Source organism: Ornithorhynchus anatinus, chromosome 3 (genome assembly GCF_004115215.2).
Source record: "Ornithorhynchus anatinus isolate Pmale09 chromosome 3, mOrnAna1.pri.v4, whole genome shotgun sequence".
Taxonomy (NCBI): Eukaryota; Metazoa; Chordata; class Mammalia; order Monotremata; family Ornithorhynchidae; genus Ornithorhynchus; species Ornithorhynchus anatinus.
The window spans coordinates 7,056,775-7,076,133 of record NC_041730.1 but is presented as its reverse complement, the minus strand read 5'-3'; the positions used below and the strand labels follow the sequence as shown (position 1 = coordinate 7,076,133).

The 19,359-nt window shown below is 59.4% G+C and overlaps 2 protein-coding genes across 3 annotated transcripts; both read left to right on the top strand.

Annotated features, from left to right (window-relative positions):
• The first annotated feature begins 321 nt into the window (after positions 1–321).
• ARL2 (ADP ribosylation factor like GTPase 2) lies at positions 322–5,994 on the top strand. Of its 2 annotated transcripts, none has more exons than XM_029059327.1 (5): positions 322–413; positions 3,762–3,872; positions 3,977–4,139; positions 4,770–4,850; positions 5,566–5,994. In XM_029059327.1, the coding sequence occupies exons 1-5, from the start codon at positions 349–351 to the stop codon at positions 5,653–5,655; spliced, it is 510 nt and encodes a 169-aa protein (XP_028915160.1). In that variant the 5' UTR covers positions 322–348; the 3' UTR covers positions 5,656–5,994. The 2 variants fall into 2 exon arrangements, with proteins under 2 accessions (XP_028915160.1, XP_028915159.1); XM_029059326.1 differs by having other exon boundaries at positions 5,521–5,994.
• Positions 5,995–7,339: 1,345 nt separating this feature from the next.
• Positions 7,340–18,797, top strand: SNX15 (sorting nexin 15). Its single transcript, XM_029061679.1, has 9 exons — positions 7,340–7,494; positions 14,393–14,428; positions 15,070–15,190; positions 16,584–16,699; positions 16,816–16,969; positions 17,050–17,193; positions 17,578–17,877; positions 17,980–18,361; positions 18,791–18,797. Exons 1-9 carry the CDS (start codon positions 7,396–7,398, stop codon positions 18,795–18,797), a joined length of 1,359 nt encoding a protein of 452 aa, XP_028917512.1. The 5' UTR covers positions 7,340–7,395.
• Positions 18,798–19,359: the final 562 nt, after the last annotated feature.

Sequence of the window (19,359 nt, the reverse complement as noted above, 5' to 3'; positions counted from 1 at the left end):
GAGCCCCACGGGGGACAACGTGATTCCCTGCTATCCCAGCGCTCAGACCAGTCCTTGGCACATAGTGAGCGCCCAACAAACACCATCATTATTGTTATTAGCGGGGCGGACGGCGAAGGCTTGGGTAGTTTATCCCTCGTGAGGCGCCGTAGCAAGTTCCCTCCCCCGCCGTCCCCTATTGGACGGGAACGTGGCTCCCCCGGCGCGCTCTCCATCCTCATTGGGCGGGGGGCGGGACGACGGGGGCATCCCAGCCAATCGGAAGGAAGAGCGGCCGGCGGGCGGCCAATGGGAGAAGGCGGCCAGGGGCGGCGGCGGCGGGAGGGGGGGGGGGGGGGGAGACGGACGATGGGGCTCCTGACCATCCTGAAGAAGATGAAGCAGAAGGAGAGGGAGCTGCGGCTCCTCATCCTGTATCCTCCCGGACGCCGCGGCGCGGGGGGAAGGGGAGGAGGAGGAGGAGAGACCGGGCGGGCGGGCGGGCGCGCCGACACCAGCGCCCCCTGCCGGCACCAACTACCACTGGTGCAGCGGGCTGTACCAAACGCCCTTTGCGCCGGGGGGGTGGGGCAGCCTGGCCTGTACCAAGCGCTCTTTACTCCGGGGGTGGGGCAGGCTGGGCTGTACCAATTGCCTCGAGCAACAATGGTTTGTACCAAACTCCCTTGGCGCCGGGGGTGGGGCAGGCTGGCCCGTACCCAGCGCTCTTTACGCCGGGGGTGGGGCAGGCTGGGCTGACCCAACTGCTTCGGGGACTTCGGGCAGCACGGCCTGTACCAAACTCCCCTGGCGCCGGGGGTGCGGCGAGCCGGGCCGTACCAACTGCTTCGGGTAGGCTGGACTGTACCAAGCGCTCTTTACGCCGGGGGAGGGGCAGGCTGGGCTGTACCAACTGCTTCAGGTAGGCCGGACTGTACCAATCGCACTTTAAACCGGGGGTGGGGCAGGAGGGAGAGGAATGGACCGTACTACCGGAGTGTGAAGGCGGGGGGGAGGGGGGCCGGGACTGGTCCTCGAGGATGCATTCAATCGTATTTATTGAGCGCTTACTATGTGCAGAGCACTGTACTAAGCGTTTGGAATGGACAGCTTGGCAACAGATCATCCCTGCCCAATGACGGGCTCACAGTCTAATCGGGACAGTCTAATAATAATAATAACAGTCTTTTTTAAGTGCTTACTATGTGCCCAGCGCTGTTCTAAGCCCTGGGAGGGATACAAGTTTATCAGGTTGTCCCACGTGGGGCTCACGCTCTTCATCCCCATTTTCCAGATGAGGTCATCGAGGCCCTGAGAAGTGAAGTGACTTAATAATAATGTTGGTATTTGTTAAGCGCTTACTATGCGCCGAGCACTGTTCTAAGCGCTGGGGTAGATACAGGGGAATCGGGTTGTCCCACGTGGGGCTCACGGTCTTCATCCCCATTTTGCAGATGAGGGAACTGAGGCACGGAGAAGTTAAGTGACTTGCCCACAGTCACACAGCTGATAAGTGGCCGAGCTGGGATTCGAACCCATGACCTCTGACTCCAAAGCCCAGGCTCTTTCCACTGAGCCACGCTGTCACACAGCTGACAAGCGGCGGAGCCGGGATTAGAACCCACGACTGCGGGAAAGGGATGCGGTGTCCTGTCCCAGAGAGGAAGTGTGGCAGAAAGGGGAAGGGAGCTCAATTCCCCAGGCTGGACTAAGGGCAAGAGTGGCAAGAGTGGCAAGAGCCTGGGCCTGGGAGTCAGGGGACCTGGGTTCTAATTCCGACCAGCCACTGGTCTGCAGTGTGACCTTGTGCGAGTCACTTTACTTCTCTGGGCCTCAGTTCCCTCAGCTATAAAATAATGAAGGTATTTGTTAAGCGCTTACTATGTGCCAAGCACTGTTCTGAGCACTAGGGTAGATAATAAAGAATAATAATGGCATTTGTTAAGTGCTTACTATGTGCCGAGCACTGTCTAAGCACTGGGATAGATACAAGATAAGCAGGTTGTCCCACGTGGGGCTCTCAGTCTTCATCCCCATTTTACAGATGAGGGAACTGAGGCACAGAGAAGTGAAGTGACCTCCCCAGGGTCACACAGCTGATAAGCGACAGAGCCGGACCTCTGACTCTCATACCGGGCTCTTGCCCCTGAGCCATGTGTGGGGCTCCCAGTCTTCATCCCCATTTTGCAGATGAGGGCACTGAGGCCCAGAGAAGTGAAGTGAGTTGCCCAGAGTCACCCAGCTGACAGGCGGCGGAGCCGGGATTAGAACCCACGACGTCTGACTCCCAAGCCCGGGCTCTTTCCACTGAGCCATGCTGCTTCTCGTTAATGGGGCGGGGATTGGGAGCTCCATGTGGGACGGGGACTGTGTCCAAACTGATTAGCTTGTATCTACCTCAGTGCTTAGTACAGAGCCCGGCACATAGTAAGTGCTGAAATACAATTAAAAAAACAATTAGGGGATAGTCAGGTCAAGCCACCTCCTCCTCCGAGGCCATCATTTCTCGGTTACCGGAGCCTGGAGGTGGGGCTTATGGGAGGAGGCAAATTGAAAGCTTTGGGAGCAAATGGAGTCCCCGCGCCCGTCCACACCTTTCTGTGTTCAAACGATGGTATTTATCGAGTGTTCACTGCATACGGAGCACTGTACGGAATACTGGGCAGGGACTGTGTCTGATGCGATTATGAGAAGCAGCGGGGCCCAGTGGCAAGGACACAGGCCGGGGAGTCAGAGGAGGCGGGTTCTAATCCCGGCTCGGCCCCTTGTCCGCTGTGTGGCCTTGGGCAAGTCACTTCGCTTCTCGGGGCCTCAGTTCCCTCATCTGGAAAATGGGGAAGGAGATCGCGGGGCCCTTGTGGGACAGGGACTGTGTCCAACCCGATTTGCCTGGACCCACCCCGGTGCTTAGTACAGTACCTGGCGCATAGTAAGCGCTTAGCAAATACCACAACTGTCATCTCCTCCCAGAGGCCTTCCCTGCCTAAGGCCTCATTTGCTCTTCTCCCGCTCCCTTCTGCGGCACCCGTTTTTGCTCCCTCTAATCACCTCTCCCTCAGCACTTGCGTCCTTATCCGTAATTTATTTATTCCTATTAAGGTCCGTCTCCCGCTCTAGACTGCAAGCTCACTGTGGGCAGGGAATGTAAAATAAGTTCGTTCGTTCGTTCGGTCGTATTTATTGAGCGCTTACTGTGTGCAGAGCTCTCTCCTGAGCGCTTCGAGAGTACAATTTGGCATCCAATGGAGACAATCCCTATCCAACAAGGGGCTCACAGTCTAGAAGGGGGGAGACAGTCAACAAAACAAAACGAGTAGGCAGGCATCAAGAGCATCTACGTAAATAGAATTAGAGATACATACACATCGTTAATAAAGGGAATAATAAATATTAGTATCCACCCCCCCCCCCCCCGGAGGAGGCGGTGGTGGATATAATGATGTGGGGCTGAGGTCGGGGTGAATATCAAGTGCTCCGTAAGCTCGTCGCAGGCGGGGAACACGTCCGCTAACCGTTGTATCGTACTCTCCCGAGAGCTTCAGCCCCCCTCGGGATCCTAACCGATCCGTCGGCCGATCGATCGGTGGCATCGATCGAGCGCTCACCGTGCGCGGAGCCCTGGGCGTCAACCCCTAGGGCCCGCCCACTTGGATCCTCCGGGCTTCCTGGCCTTCCCCCCAAGGGCCGGGGGGCCGGCCGACAGCCAAGCTGCTGGCGTTGGAGTCGGGGGGTGGCGGCGTCACCGGGAGGGACCCCGTTCTCCTTAACCCGGCCCATGGCAGGGGCCTGGACAACGCCGGGAAGACCACCATCCTCAAGAAATTCAACGGGGAGGACATCGACACCATCTCGCCCACCTTGGGCTTCAACATCAAGACCCTGGAGCACCGGGGGTGAGGACGGAGGTGGGGGGCGGGGGAGGGAGGGGCCGGGGGTGGGTCTCCGGGGGTCCCGCTCGGCCCCGACCCGCCGCCGGCCTCTCCGTCTCCCTGGCCAGGTTCAAGCTGAACATCTGGGACGTGGGCGGGCAGAAGTCCCTGCGGTCCTACTGGAGAAACTACTTCGAGAGCACGGACGGCCTCATCTGGGTGGTGGACAGCGCCGACCGCCAGCGCATGCGGGACTGCCGGCGGGAGCTGGAGAACCTCCTGGTGGAGGAGGTAGCCTGAGACCGCCATCTCCCGAGGGACGGGCCCACGGGACGGGCCCACGGGACGGGCTGGGGAGAGGGCACCTCCTCCTCAAAGGGGTCCCGCTTATCGTATTATGATTAACGGCGGGCGAGTAGCTCACCTCTTCCCGGACTGAGCCCTCCCTTCCCCTCCGACCCCTCCCCATTCCCCCTTCTCCCTTCCTCTGCTCTTCCCCTCCCCACAGCACTTATATCTATTTGTAGATATTCTCTATTACTCTATTTTGTTAATGATGTGCCTCTATCTACGATTCTATTTATCTCAATGATATTGATGCCAGACCACTTGTTCTGTGGTCTCTCTCCCCCGTTTAGACTGGGAGCCCGGCGTCGGGCAGGGATTGTCTCTCTCTGTTGCCGAACTGTGCATTCCAAGCGCTCAGTCCAGTGCTCTGCACATAGTAAGCGCTCAATAAATACGACTGAACGAGTGAGTAATCGTCTGTTCATATGAGGAGGGAGGGCGTTCCAGCCCAACGTAGCCCTCCTCTGCTCCCGATTTCTCCCCTCCGGCCCGGCCCCCCCCTCCGGCCCCCGATCCCTCTCCGGCTGCACTCTGCTCCGAGATTCCCTGAATCCCTTCCCGCTTTTCCTCCAGCGCCTGGCCGGGGCCACCCTCCTGATCTTCGCCAACAAGCAGGACCTGCCCGGAGCCCTGTCTTCCAGCGCCATCCGAGAGGTGAGCCGGGGGGTGGCCCTCGGGGGGTGGCCGGGGGACCCCCCCTTTTTTTTTTAAATGATATTTGCTCAGAGCTTATTATGTGCCAGGCCCCGTACTAAGCGCTGGGGTGGATACAGGTTGATGAAGTTGGACACAGCCCGGGTCCCGCGTGGGGCTCATAGTCTTCATCCCCGTTTTACAGATGAGGGACCTGAGGCCCGGGGCAGGGAAGTGACTTGCCCAAAGTCACCCGGCAGCCAGGCCGACGGGGGTGTGGAGAGTAGCAGCGTGGCTCAGTGGAAGGAGCACGGGCTCGGGAGCCGGAGGCCGTGGGTTCACATCCCGGCTCAGCCATTTGTCAGCTGTGTGACTTTGGGCAAGTCACTTCACTTCTCTGGGCCTCAGTTACCCCATCTGTGAAATGGGGATGAAGACTGGGAGCCCCACGTGGGACAACCTGCTTATCCTGTATCTATCCCAGCGCTTAGAACAGTGCTTTGCACATAGTAAGCGCTTAAATGTCATCATTCTTATTATATTACTAGGAGTGGGGATCTCCCCGGGTCTGGGGAAAGGTTAGCGGCGGGGAGGGTCTCGATCTAGGATGGGGAGGTGGTCGGGTGGGGGTGGGTGAGGCCGCCCGTCCCCTCTGACCGACCGTCCGTCCGTCCGTCCGTCCGTCCCGGAGACCCTGGAGCTGGACTGCATCCGCAGTCACCACTGGTGCATCCAGGGCTGCAGCGCCGTGACCGGCGACAACTTGCTGCCGGGCATCGACTGGCTCCTGGACGACATTTCCAGCCGCGTCTTCACGGCCGACTGAGCCGCCCGCCCAAGCTCCGGACCCTGGCCCGGCGGCCCCGACCGAGCCCCCCGAGCTCCCCCGGGGGGACCCCTCCGGGCCGGACTCCGGCCGGACCTCTTCCCCCGGGCCCTCCTCTCTCTGCACCCCATAGCCGGCCCTGCTGCTGCTGCTCACCTCTGGTTCAACGGGAGAGGACCCCCTGTCCCCCTCCCCCCGGCTGCTCAGAGGAAGCCCCGTCCCCCCCCCCGTCCCGCGGCCCCTTGGGGGACGGCGTGGGGGAAACTGAGGTTCTGCTCCTCCGTGGTCTGGGGGCGTTCCTCCCTCTGCTCAGCTGAAACAATAAAGCACTGAACCCATCCCGGCTCTCGTGGGGGTCCTGAGGGCCGGCGGGGCGGGCTTGGGGGGAACAGGATAGATTCAAGCGGGGGGCCGGGAGGAGCTGGTGGACAGAGAGGAGTTTCACGGAGAGTGAAGTGCAGCTGCTTACCCAAGCCCGTACGGCAGACGGGGGAGGCTGTGGGATTAGAACCCATGACCTTCTGACTCCCAGGCTTGGCTCAGTGGCAAGAGCCCCATCTTAATAATAATGTTGGTATTTTGTTAAGCGCTTACTATGTGCCAAGCACTGTTCTAAGCGCTGGGGTAGACATAGGGGAATCGGGTTGTCCCACGTGGGGCTCACAGTCTTAATGCCCATTTTACAGATGAGGGAACTGAGGCACAGAGAAGTGAAGTGACTTGCCCACAGTCACACATTGGGAGTCAGAGGTCATGGGTTCTAATCCCAGCTCCGCCTCTTGTCTGCTGTGGGACTTTGGGCAGGTCACTTCACTTCTCTGTGCTTCAGTGACCTCATCTGTGAAATGGAGATGACTGTGAGCCCCACGAGGGACAACCTGAGCACCTTGTATCCCTCCCAGCGCTTAGAACAGTGCTTTGCACATAGTAAGCGCTTCGCAAATGCCATCATCATCCTCATTATTACTACACCATCCTACTCTATGGGACCTGATTATCTTGTTGCCGAATTGTACACTCCAAGCGCTTAGTACAGTGCTCTGCACGTCGTAAGCGCTCAATAAATACTATTGAATGAATGACTCTTGTATGCACCCCAGTGATTAAAACAGTGCTTGGCACACAATCAGCACTGAACACGCACCACAATTATTAGTATTATTATTTGCACACAGTAAGGGCTCAGTAAATACGAGTGAATGAATTACGATGACGGTGTCCCGTGGTTTCACGATTTGCCAGATGTCGGACTATTTTTCGATGCTCCCTTGCTGGGAGGCTTCGGCTCTGGAGCCGCTCTGCTTTGGAGAGACGCTCCCCGAGGGAGAAGCTAGAAGTGCGCATGCGCGGGGAGGGAGGGTCACCGAGTCGAGCCGAAGCCGAGCCGAAGCCGAGCCCGAGTCGAGCCGAAGCCGAGCCCGAGTCGAGCCGAAGCCGAGCCCGAGTCGAGCCGAAGCCGAGCCCGAGTCGAGACGAAGCCGAGCCCGAGTCGAGACGAAGCCGAGCCCGAGTCGAGACGAAGCCGAGCCCAACCGAGTCGGAGCCGAGCCCAGCCGAGCCCAGCCGAGCCCAGCCGAGCCCAGCCGAGCCCAGCCGAGCCCAGCCGAGCCCAGCCGAGCCCAGCCGAGCCCAGCCGAGCCCAGCCGAGCGGGGGAGTGGGACGGGGCGGGGGCGGGGGCGGGGTCGTCCCGCGGGGAGGACGCGGGGCGGGGCGGGCTGAGCCCCGCTGCCGCTCCGGGGATGTCACGCAAGGGGAAGGATGAATTTCGGCGGCTCTACACCGTCTCCGACCCCCGCACCCACCCCAAGGGCTACACCGAGTACAAAGTCACCGCCCAGGTGAGCCCGAGCCCCAGCCGGGGGAGGGGGAGGGGAGGCCGGAGGCCTTTACCCGTTTAAGGGCCAGGCAGGAGGGCCGCCTTTACCCTTTTAAGAAGTGTGTGTGTGTGTGTGTGTCTCTGTGTGATGATAATCCTGACGCTGATGCCATTTCCTAAGCGCCTACTATGTGCCACAGCACTGTTCTAAGCGCTGGGGAGGATAGAAGCAGCGTGGCTCGGTGGAAAGAGCACGGGCTTTGGAGTCGGGGCTCATGAGTTCGAATCCCAGCTCTGCCACTTGTCGGCTGGGTGACTGTGGGCAAGTCACTTCACTTCTCTGGGCCTCAGTTCCCTCATCTGTAAAATGGGGATGAAGACAGTGAGCCCCACGTGGGACCACCTGATTCCCCTGTGTCTACCCCAGCGCTTAGAACAGTGCTCGGCACATAGTAAGCGCTTAACAAATACCAACATTAGAAGGTGATGAGGCGGTCCCCCCGTGGGGCTCCCAGTTTTCATCCCCATTTTCCAGATGGGGGAACTGAGGCACAGAGAGGCGAAGTGACTTGGCCTCAGCCCCCCCAGCTGGGTGTGGTGCTGGGGAGGAAGGGGGGTCCTACAGAGCAGGCAGGAAAGAGTGGGGTGATCAGAATCTTAATGGAGGTATTTGTTCATTCAGCTCTGCCACTTGGCAGCTGGGGGACCGTGGGCAAGTCACTTCACTTCTCTGGGCCTCAGTTCCCTCATCTGGAAAATGGGGGTGAAGACCGGGAGCCCCACGTGGGACCCCCTGATGACCCTGGATCTCCCCCAGCGCTTAGAACGGTGCTCGGCACATAGTAAGGGCTTAACAAATACCAACCTTATTCATTCAGTCGTATTTGGTATTTGTATTTGCTAAGCGCTTACTATGTGCCGAGCACCGTTCTAAGCGCTGGGGGAGACGCAGGAATCGGGTTGTCCCACGTGGGGCTCACAGTCTTCCTCCCCATTTCACAGATGAGGGAACTGAGGCACCGAGAAGTGAAGTGACTTGCCCAAAGTCACACAGCTGGCAAGAGGCCGAGCCGGGGTTCGGACCCATGACCTCTGACTCCAAAGCCCGTGCTCTTTCCAGTGAGCCACGCTGCGTTTGTTGAGCACTTCTTGCAGGGTGCTGTACTAAGCGCTTGAGAGAGGGCGACACCACACTCAGCGCTTAACAAGCGACTTAACTTTTACCAAACAGACCCATTCCCGGCCCACAAGGCACTTAGGCTGACTCTGGGCCAGGCCTTGTACTAAGCGCTGGGGCGGCTCCAAGCAAATAATGATCATCGGAGCGTTGGTGTTGGTTAAGCGCCCACTATGCGCAAAGCCCTGTTCTAAGCGCTGGGGGGATACAAGGTGATCAGGTTGTCCCCCGTGGGGCTCCCGGTCTTCAGCCCCACTTTCCAGATGAGGGAACTGAGGCCCAGTGAAGTGACTTGCCCAAAGTCACACCGCTGACGAGTGGCGGAGGTGGGATAATAATGTTAATAATAATAATGTTGGTATTTGTTAAGCGCTTACTATGTGCAGAGCACTGTTCTAAGCGCTGGGGTAGACACAGGGGAAGCAGGTTGTCCCACGTGGGGCTCACAGTCTTAATCCCCATTTTACAGATGAGGGAACTGAGGCACAGAGAAGTTAAGTGACTTGCCCACAGTCACACAGCTGACGAGTGGCAGAGCTGGGATTCGAACTCATGAGCCCTGACTCCAAAGCCCGTGCTCTTTCCACTGCGCCACGCTGCTTCTCTCGGATTCGAACCCGAGGCCACTGACTCCCAAGCCCGGGGTCTTGCCACTGAGCCCCACAGTCAGAGGTCATGGGTTCTAATTCCCCCTCCGCCACTCGTCAGCTGGGTGGCTTTGGGCAAGTCACTTCACTTCTCTGCGCCTCAGTTCCCTCATCTGTCAAATGGGGATGAAGGGTGTGAGCCCCACGGGGGACCACCTGATCGCCTTGTACACGCCTCCAGCGCTTAGAACAGGGCTTTGCACATAGTAAGCAGTTAACGAATGTCACCATTATTTTAATTATTATTATAATTCTATTTATTTTGACGGTATTGATGCCTGACTCCTTGTCTTCCGGCTCCCGCCTTTTAGACCGTGAGCCCGTTGTTGGGCAGGGATCGTCTCATCTGTTGCCTAATTGCACTTTCCAAGCGTTTGGTATAGTGCTCTGCACCCAGGAAGCGCTCAGTAAATACCATTGACTGAATGAAAGTTTACTTTGGGCACACGGCCCTGCCAGTGTGAATGCATCCTCCGGAGGACCACCCCCCACCAACACTTCTCATAATAATAATGATGATAATAGTAGTAGTTATTAAATGCTTACTATGTGCCAGGCACCGTACTGAGCGCTGGCATATCTCTAATTCTATTTATATTCCTGTTCTACTTGTTCGTAATTCTATTTTTTACTGATGCTACTGGTGCCTGTTTACTTGCTTTGATGCCTGTCTCCCCCACCCCTTCTAGACTGTGAGCCCGTTGTTGGGCAGGGATCGACTCTATTTGTTGCCAGATTGCACTTTCCAAGCGCATAGTACAGTGCCCTGCACACAGTAAGCGTTCAATAAATACGACTGAATGAGTACAAGCAAATCGAGTCGGCTACCAGTCCCTGTCCCATGTGGGGCTCACAGTCTCCATCCCCATTTTCCACATGAGGCAATTGAGGTACAGAGAAGTGAAGTTCATTCGTTCAGTCGTATTTATTGAGCGCTTACTGTGTGCAGAGCACTGTACTAAGCGCTTGGGAAAGTATGATACAGCACTAAAGAGAAGACGGTCCCTGCCCACAAAGAGCTAACAGTCTAGAGGGGCAGGGGGAGTGACCTGTCCAGGGTCACACAGCAGGCAAGTGGCAGAGTCAGGATTAGAACCCATGACCTTCCGACACCCAGGCCTGTGATCTGTTCGCTACACCGTGCGATGATTAGATAATATGCGCCCCTGGAAGTGGAATGGGGCTTTCCCTATGGATGGCCTGGGGCTTAGTGCCAAAAGCCCGGCCCTGAGAGTCAGAGGTCATGGGTTCTAATCCCCGCTGCTGTCTGCTGTGTGACTTTGGGCGAGTCACTTCACTTCTCTGGCCTCAGTTCCCTCATCTGTAAAATGGGGATGAAGACCGGGAGCCCCACGGGGGACGACCTGATGACCTTGTATCTCCCCCAGTGCTTAGAACGGTGCTGGGCACATAGGAAGCGCTTAACAAACGCCATCATCGTTATTATATGTTGTAGATTATTTATAGTCTAGACGGCAGAGTCTCTAGACTATAAAATCATCGGGGGGAAGGAACATGTCTGCTCATTCTGTTGCATCGTGCACGCCCAAGCGCTCAGTGATGGTAATAACGGTATTTGTTAAGCACTCGTTAGGTGCCAAGCACTGTTCTAAGCACTGCACTGTGCTCTGCACACAGTAAGCGCTCCATGAATACGACTTAATGAACGCACGCGCTGCATGTAATAGCTCAATAAATACGACTGGTTGATAGTCACGTCTGTCTCCCCCTCTAAACCGTAAGCTGGATGTGTACAGGGAACCTGTTTACCGACTCTGTTCCATTGTACTCTCCCACGCGCTTAGTGCGGGGCTCTGCGCACATCAGTATGAATAAACAGCCATCCATATAAATAAATAAAATGACAGATCTATACATAAATGCTGTGGGAGAGGGAGAGGGAGCGAGTCAGGGTGATGCGGAAGGGAGGGGGAGGTGAGGAAAAGCGGGGGTTAGTCTGGGAAGGCCTCTCGGAGGAGGTGGGCCTTCAGCAGGGCTTTGAAGGCGGGGGAGAGTAAGGGCTTGATACTCACCCCACCACCTGTCCTTATGTACACATCCTTAGAATAATAATAATAATAATAATAATAATGGTCTTTGTTAAGTGCTTACTCTGTGCTGAGCACTGTTCCAGGCGCTGGGGTAGAAACGGGGCAATCAGATTGTCCCCCGTGGGGCTCACATTTTTTAATTCCCATTTTTCCAGATGAGGTCACTGAGGCCCCGAGAAGTGAGGTCACACCGCAGTCAAGCGGTGGAGTCGGGATCAGAACCCACGTCCTCTGGCTCCCAAGCTCGGGCCCTTTCCGCCAAGCCACGCCGCTTCTCTACGCTCTCCCACTCCCCTCTTAGCAATTCATCTTCACCTCTGTCTCCTCCTCTGGGCCGTGAGCTCCTTGTGGGCAGAGAACATATCTACCAAGTTTACCATGTTTTCTTTTACAATGGTATTTTTTCAGCGTTTACTCTGTGCCGGGCATCGCACTAAGCGCCGGGATAGATAGAAGATAATCAGGTGGGACGCAGGCCCTGTCCCACGGGGACCTCACTGTCTTAACCCCCGTTTTGCGGGTGGGAGAACTGAGGCGCAGGGAAGTGAAGGGATTTGCCCAAGGTCACACAGCAGACAAGCGGCAGAGTGGAATTAGAACCCAGGTCCTTCCGACTCCCAGACGGTGCTGTAGACATTGGCCCTGCTGCTTACCGTTCTCTCTCAGGTGCCCAGTAGAGTGCTCAGCGTACAGTAAGCGCTCCGTGAACGCCATCCCGGCTCCGCCACCGGTCTGCTGTGTGACCTTTGAGCAAGTCGCTTCGTTTCTCTGGGCCTCACTTCCCTCATCTGTGAAATGGGAATTAAGACTCTGAGCCCCAGGTGGGACGGGGACTGTGTCCAACCGGATTATCTTGTTAGCGCTTAGAATAGTGCTTGTTACATAGTAAGCGCTTAACCGCAGTTGTTATTATTGTTAGGTAAGTGTGATGGGCCACGTGGGGTGAGCACCGAGGGGGGAGGGTTTGAGAGACTGGAGTCCACCTAAGGGAAGGGAGACCATCGTTCAACACGAGAGACGCGCTTCTCAACGGAGAAACAGCCTGGCCTAGTGGCAAGAGCCCGGGCTTGGGAGTCGGAGGTCGTGGGTTCTAATCCCGGCTCCGCCGCCTGTCTGCTGTGTGACCTTGAGCAGGTCACTTCACGTCTCTGGGCCTCAGTTCCCTCGCCTTGGGAAAGTCACAACGTCTCAGTGCCTCAGTTACCTCATCCCTAAAATGGAGATGAAGACTGACTGGGAGCCCCCCGTGGGACTCCGTCCTCCCCCGGTTCTCCTCTTCTCTTTCTGGCCGTTCCTTCTCGGTCTCCTTGGCGGGCTCCTCCTCCCCCTCCCGTCCCCTAACTGTAGGAGTTCCTCGAGGGTCAGTTCTCGGCCCTCTTCTGTTCTCCATCTACACTCCCTCCCTCGGTGAACTCATTCGCTCCCCCGGCTTCAACTATCATCTCTCTGCAGATGACACCCAGATCTCCATCTCCTCCCCTGTCCTCTCCCCCTCCCTCCAGCCTCGTATCTCCTCCCGCCTCCAGGACGTCTGGTTGTCCGCCCGCCGCCTCAAACTCAACTTGTCTAAGACGGGGCTCCTTATCTTTCCTCTCAAACCCTGTCCTCTCCCTGACTTCCCCATCGCCCTGGACGGCACCCCCAGCCTTCCCCTCTCACGGGCCCGCGACCTCGGTGTCGTCCTCGACTCGGCTCTCTCCTTCACCCCACACATCCAATCCGTCACCAACCCCTGCCGGTCTCACCTTCGCAACGTCGCCAAGATCCGCCCTTTCCTCTCCACCCGAACGGCTATCTTACTGTTACGGGCTCTCGTAATATCCCGGCTGGATTATTACATCAGCCTCCTCTCTGATCTCCCTTCCTCCTGTCTCTCCCCACTCCCGTCTATTCTTCATTCCGCTGCCCGGCTCATCCTCCTCCAGAACCGCTCTGGGCCTGTCCCTCCCCTCCTCAGAAACCTCCAGTGGTTGCCTGTCGACCTTCACATGAAGCAAAAACTCCTCACTCTAGGCTTCGAGGCTCTCCGTCACCTCGCCCCTTCCTACCTCTCCTCCCTTCTCTCTTTCTACCGCCCGCCCCGCCCGCTCCGCTCCTCCGCCGCCCGCCTCCTCGCCGTCCCCCGTTCGCGCCCGTCCCGCCGTCGGCCCCCGGCCCACGACCTCCCGCTGTCCCGGAACGCCCTCCCTCCTCACCTCCGCCAAACTACCTCTCTTCCCCTCTTTAAGGCCCTACTGAGAGCTCCCCTCCTCCCGGAGGCCTTCCCAGACTGAGCCCCCCCCCCTTTCCCTCTGCCCCTCCTCCCCTCCCCATTTTCCTCCTCCCTCCCTCTGCTCTTCCCCCTTCCCCTCCCCTCAGCACTCGTGTCTATTTGTATACATTATTTATAACTCTATTTTATGAATGAGTCTATATCTGCGACTCTATTTATCTTGATGATATTGACGCCAGACTACTTGTCTTGTTCTGTTTTGTTTTGTTGTCCGTCTCCCCCGTTTAGACTGTGAGCCCGTTGCGGGACAGGGATTGTCTCTCTCCGTTGCCGAATTGTGCATTCCAAGCGCTTAGCACAGTGCTCTGCACACAGTAAGCGCTCAATAAATACGACGGACTGAATGAATGACAACCTGATTCCCCTGTGTCTACCCCAGTGCTTAGAACAGTGCTTGGCACAGAGTAAGCGCTTAACACATACCATCCTCGTTATCATTATTATGTGGGATCTGCCTGAAGAGACTTTAATCCTTATAAAAGGACCAGGAGAGAACAGGTGGCAAAAAGTACCCAGAGCCTGGCACAGAGTAAGCGCTTAACAAATACCATCCTCATTATCGTTTTGTTTTGTTCTGTTTTGCTCTGCCATCTGTCTTCTCCCCCGTTTAGACTGTGAGCCCGTCACTGGGCAGGGATCGCCTCTAGCCGTTGCCGAGTTGGACTTTCCAAGCGCTTAGTGCAGTGCTCGTAGTAAGCGCTCAATAAAGACGACTGAATGAACATCTGCCCGACCTCCCCGCCGACACAGACTATTTCTGTTTTCCCTACCAGTTCATCTCAAAGAAGAACCCGGAGGACATCAAAGAGGTGACTCTCAGGGGAGGGGGAGGAGGGCATTTGAGGGGTTCCCTCCCCTGCCCCCCCACAAAGGGGTCGCCGTAGCTGCGGGTGAAGGGCAGGGGCCTGATGGGAAGCGGAGAGGTGGTCGTCCCCCCCCCCCGCCCAGATTTCAGCGGAGAGAACGATCCCGTCGTCTTCTCCCCCAGCGTTCTGGGCTGGATTCCCACCCTCGCTCATCCCGCAAGCCCCGAGAGCGTTCCGAGCCGGGCCGGAGGCCCAACAGTCCGTCTCTCTGCCCCCCTTAAGCCTCCAGGCCGCTCCCAGCCCCACCCTGTGGTCCCCTCTCCCTCCCTTTTCGCCTCCCTTCCTCCATCATCCCCCCCCGAGGGAAAGCAGCCGCCCCGACTTGACCCGTGTGGGCTGGGCACCGGGGCCTGGGCCCGGTCGGTCGGTCAGTGGGATCTATTGAGCGCCGACTGTGTGCGGAGCACCGTACTGAGCGCTTGGGAGAGGACGAGGGGACGGTCTAACGGGCGGACTCCCTGCCCGGAGTCCCGGACCCAGCGGTCGACCCGGGCTGGCTGACTTGGGGTGACTCGGCCAAAGCCGGGGCTCTGGGAGGGGGCCGCTCCGTTGGGTCTGTGGTGTGAGCGGCCGTGGCGGGCCAGGTGGTGGTCTGGAGACGTTACAGTGACTTTCGCCGGCTGCACGGAGACCTGGCCTTCACCCACCGCAACCTCTTCCGGCGCCTGGAGGAGTTCCCCGCCTTTCCCCGGGCTCAGGTCTTCGGTGAGTGCCGGGCCCTTCGGCCGCCCTGACGGAGGCCCCCGACCCCCAGAGCTTTGCGAGGAAGGGAAGGGCAACGGGCTCCGGGGGTTCATTCGTTCGACCGTATTTATTAGGCGCCTGCGGTGTGCGGGGCGCTGTGCCGAGCGCTTGGGAAGGTGCGACACAGCAATGGAGAGTGACCCTCGCTGTCCCTAACGAGCTCACGGCCTAGAGGCGGACAGATAGACATCGACGCAAAGAAATAAAAGTTCAGCTAGAAACATAAGGGCTGTGGGGCTGGGAAGGGGGAGAGCAAAGGGAGCGATTCAGGGCGATGCGGAAGGGAGTGAGAGAAGAGGAAAGAGGGGCTTAGTCAGGGAAGGCTTCTTGGAGGAGATGGGCCTTCAGTAAGGCTTGGGAGGGGGGGGGTTGGTGGAGGAGCGAGCCTGTTGAGGAGAGTGAGGTGGGTCATCGCACCTCACTGAGATGAGGTGAGAGAAGCAGCGTGGCTCAGCGGCAAGAGCCCGGGCCTGGGAGTCAGAGGTCATGGGTTCTAATCCCGGCACCGCTCGTCTGCTCTGTGACTTTGGGCAAGTCATTTAACTTCTCTGGGCCTCAGTGCCCTCATCTGGAAAATGGGGGTGAAGACTGGGAGCCCCACGTGGGACGACCCGATGACCTCCCCCGGCGCTCAGAACAGTGCTTGGCACGTAGTAAGCGCTTAACAGATGCCATCATCATCATCATTATCATTATCCTGATGGGGGAGCGTAGGAGGAAGCCCCAGATTTAAGGGAGGTGGAGCCCTCCTTGGCACGAGGCGGTTGGGGTCACCGTGAGGCTGCCCCCATCCCGCAACCCTGCCGTCCCCCCCTCCCCTCCGGGCTTCGGAGATGCGGGGGGAAGCCGCGTGGCTCAGTGGCAAGAGCCCGGGCCTGGGAGTCAGAGGTCGTGGGTTCTAATCCCCGCTCCGCCGCTTGTCAGCTGTGTGACCTTGGGCCAGCCACTTCACTGGGCCTCGGTTCCCTCATCTGGAAAATGGGGATGAAGACCGCGAGCCCCAAGGGGGACAACCTGATCACCTCGTATCGATCCCAACGCTTAGAACAGCGCTTGGCACATAGTAAGCGCTTAACAAATACCAGGAAAAAAAGAAAAAAGCTGCAGCGTGGCTTAGTGGATAGAGCACCGGAGCGGGAATCGGAAGGAGCGGGATTCTAATCCCGGCTCCACCACGTGTCTGCTGGGCGACCTTGGGCAAGTCACTCCTCCGGGCCTCAGCTCCCTCATCTGTAAAATGGGGATCAAGAGCGTGAGCCCCACGTGGGACGGGGACCGAGTCCAGCCCGATTAACCTGTATCCAGCCCAGCGCACGGTAAGTGCCTAACGAGTCGCCTAATTATCATCATTCAGGCCGATTCGAAGCGGCGGTGATTGAGGAGCGGAGGAAGGGGGCAGAGGACATGCTCCGCTTCACCGTACACATCCCCGCCCTCAACAACAGCCCTCAGCTCAAGGAGTTCTTCCGGGTACGTGGGCGACCCGGAGGCCGGTGGGGTCCCCCGTCCCCTCCCCCTCCAGCCCTTCCTTGGTCCCGAGGCCCCCTCCCCGCTCCCCGTCCCCTCTAACCTCGCTGTCCCCCTAGGGTGGGGAGGTGACCCGGCCCGCCGTTCCCAGTGACCTGCACATCCTCCCCCCTCCGTTGATCCCCACGCCGCCCCCCGAAGAGCCCCCTCCCCTCCGGCCTTTCCCCTCGGAGGGCTGGGGTCCGGAAGAGAGCGAGGAGGAGAACGAGTCAGGTGAGAGGGAGCGGAAAGGGGCGGGGGGAGCCCAAGGGACCCCGGTGCCGAGGCCCGACGTGGCGCTTTTCCGTCCGCAGGGGAACCCCCGCCGTCCAGCCCTGCCCAGGAGGCCCTGGATCTGCTGTTCGACGGCGGAGGGGCCGAGGAGGAGCCGGGCCCCCCCGCCCCAGCGCCGCTCTCCGAGGCGGAGATGGCCCTCTTCGACCCTTTCTCCAAAGAAGGTGGGCCCCTCTCGAGGGGTGAGGAGGGAGGGGCCCGGGGGGGGGGGGGCCTTCCGCTGGCAGGGAGCCCTCGACTTGGGAGGGGAAGAAGGGGATCTGACGGGGGGAGAGAGACGGGGGGGGGGGTGCGGGGGCTTCGTCAGGGAAGGCCTCTCGGAGGAGACGCGCCTTCCCTGAGGCCTTGAACGGAGGGGAGAGTCACTGTCGGCCCGGAGGAGGGAGGGCGTTCCAGGCCAGGTTGCGGGCCAGGGGTCGGCGGCGAGGTGGAGGCCCAGCGGGCAGGTGCGCTTAACCGATACCATTTAAAAACAACAACCAGTAAGCGCTCGATAGATACGATCGACCGGCCGACTGACCGATCTCGGCCTTCGGCCCGTGTCCCAGGAGGAGCCAGCCCCGACCCCAGCCCCACGCACACGGCGGAGCTGGCCGCTCTAGGGACTGAAGCGGAGCGGCCGGCCCCGGCCTCCTGGGAGACGGGAGGGCAGGGGCCACGGCAGGACGAAGCGGAGGAGGAGGAGGAGGAGGAGGAGGAGGAGGGGCTGGGCGGCCCCCCGCCCCCCTATCTGAGCCGAGCCACCCGGCTCATCACCCAAGCCCTGCGGGACGAGCAGGCCGGGGCCTACGGCGCGGCCCTCCAGGGCTACCGCGACGGAGTGGACGTCCTGCTGCGAGGGGTGCACGGTGAGTGGAGGCCCGGGGGGCGGGCCGGGCGCCGGGGTCCGGGGGGGGGTCCCGGCTCCGACCGACCCTCTCTCTCTCCCTCCGGGACATCCGTCCCCGCAGCCGACCCGTCCCCCGCCCGGCGCCGGGGGGTGAAGAGAAAGACGGCCGAGTACTTGAGGCGCGCGGAGGAGATCCTCAGACTGCACCTGCCCACCTGGACCCCTGAGCCCGGGGGCCCCGGCCGAGGGTCCGCAGCCCCCCCGGCCTCGTCTCCCTCCCCGGGCCGGGGGGCTTCACTGCCAGCCCGCTGCCCCCCCGGCCCCTTCCCGCCATCGCCACCCCCGTCTCCCTTTTCTGTCGGCTACCGGAAGGGGCGGAGGAGAAGGTGCGAGGGAGGCCGCGTGCGTAGAGCGGGGGGCTCGGCGGTCGGCGGGCCCCGGCTTCTCATTGACCTCGGGCGAGCCGCTTCCCTTCTGCGGGCCTCAGTTCCCTCATCTGCAAAATGGGGATGAGGACTGTGAGCCCCACGTGGGACGGGGACCGCGTCCACCCGGGTTAGATTGTATCTAACCCAGCGCTCAGGACAGCGCCCGGCCCAAGTAAGCGCTTAACCGATCCCCGAGAACAACCCCAAAATTGATGATAATAATAATAATAATAATAATAAATAATGTTGGTATTTGTTAAGCGCTTACTAGGGGCCGAGCTGTGTTCTAAGCGCTGGGGGAGATACAGGGTCATCAGGTCGTCCCACGTGGGGCTCACACCCTTTTAATCCCCATTTTACAGAGGGGGGGGGACTGAGGCCCAGAGAAGTGAAATGACTCGCCCACAGTCACCCAGCTGCCAAGGGGCGGAGCCGGGAGTCGAACTCATGACCTCTGACTCCCAAGCCCGGGCTCTTTCCACTGAGCCACGCTGCCTCTGCAAGATGTTGACGCTAAGGGTGACGACAAAGGGTGAAGGTGCTGGGGGTCCAGGCCGGGCCCCCGGGGGGGCGGGCAGGAGGGAAGGACGGTGGGAGGGCGGCACCACCCTCTGCTGCACCACCCTCTGCTGCACCACCCTCTGCTGCACCACCCTCTGCTGCACCACCCTCTGCTGCACCACCCTCTGCTGCACCACCCTCTGCTGCACTCTGGGGAAACGAAGCCTCCCCACCCTTGGGACTCCAGCCCGGTGCCTTGTGGGAGGGCGGGCTGGGACTACATTATGGTGCATTGTGGGAGGGCGGGCTGGGACTACAATCCGGTGCATTGTGGGGCTCCGGCGCGATGCATTGTGGGAAGGCGGGTCGAGACTCCGGCCCGGTGCCTGGTGGGAGGGCGGGCTGGGACTACAACCCGGTGCCTTGTGGGAGGGCGGGCTGGGACTACATTATGGTGCATTGTGGGGCTCCAGCGCGATGCATTGTGGGAAGGCGGGTCGAGACTCCGGCCCGGTGCCTTGTGGGAGGGCGGGCTGGGACTACAACCCGGCGCCTGGTGGGGCTCCGGCGCG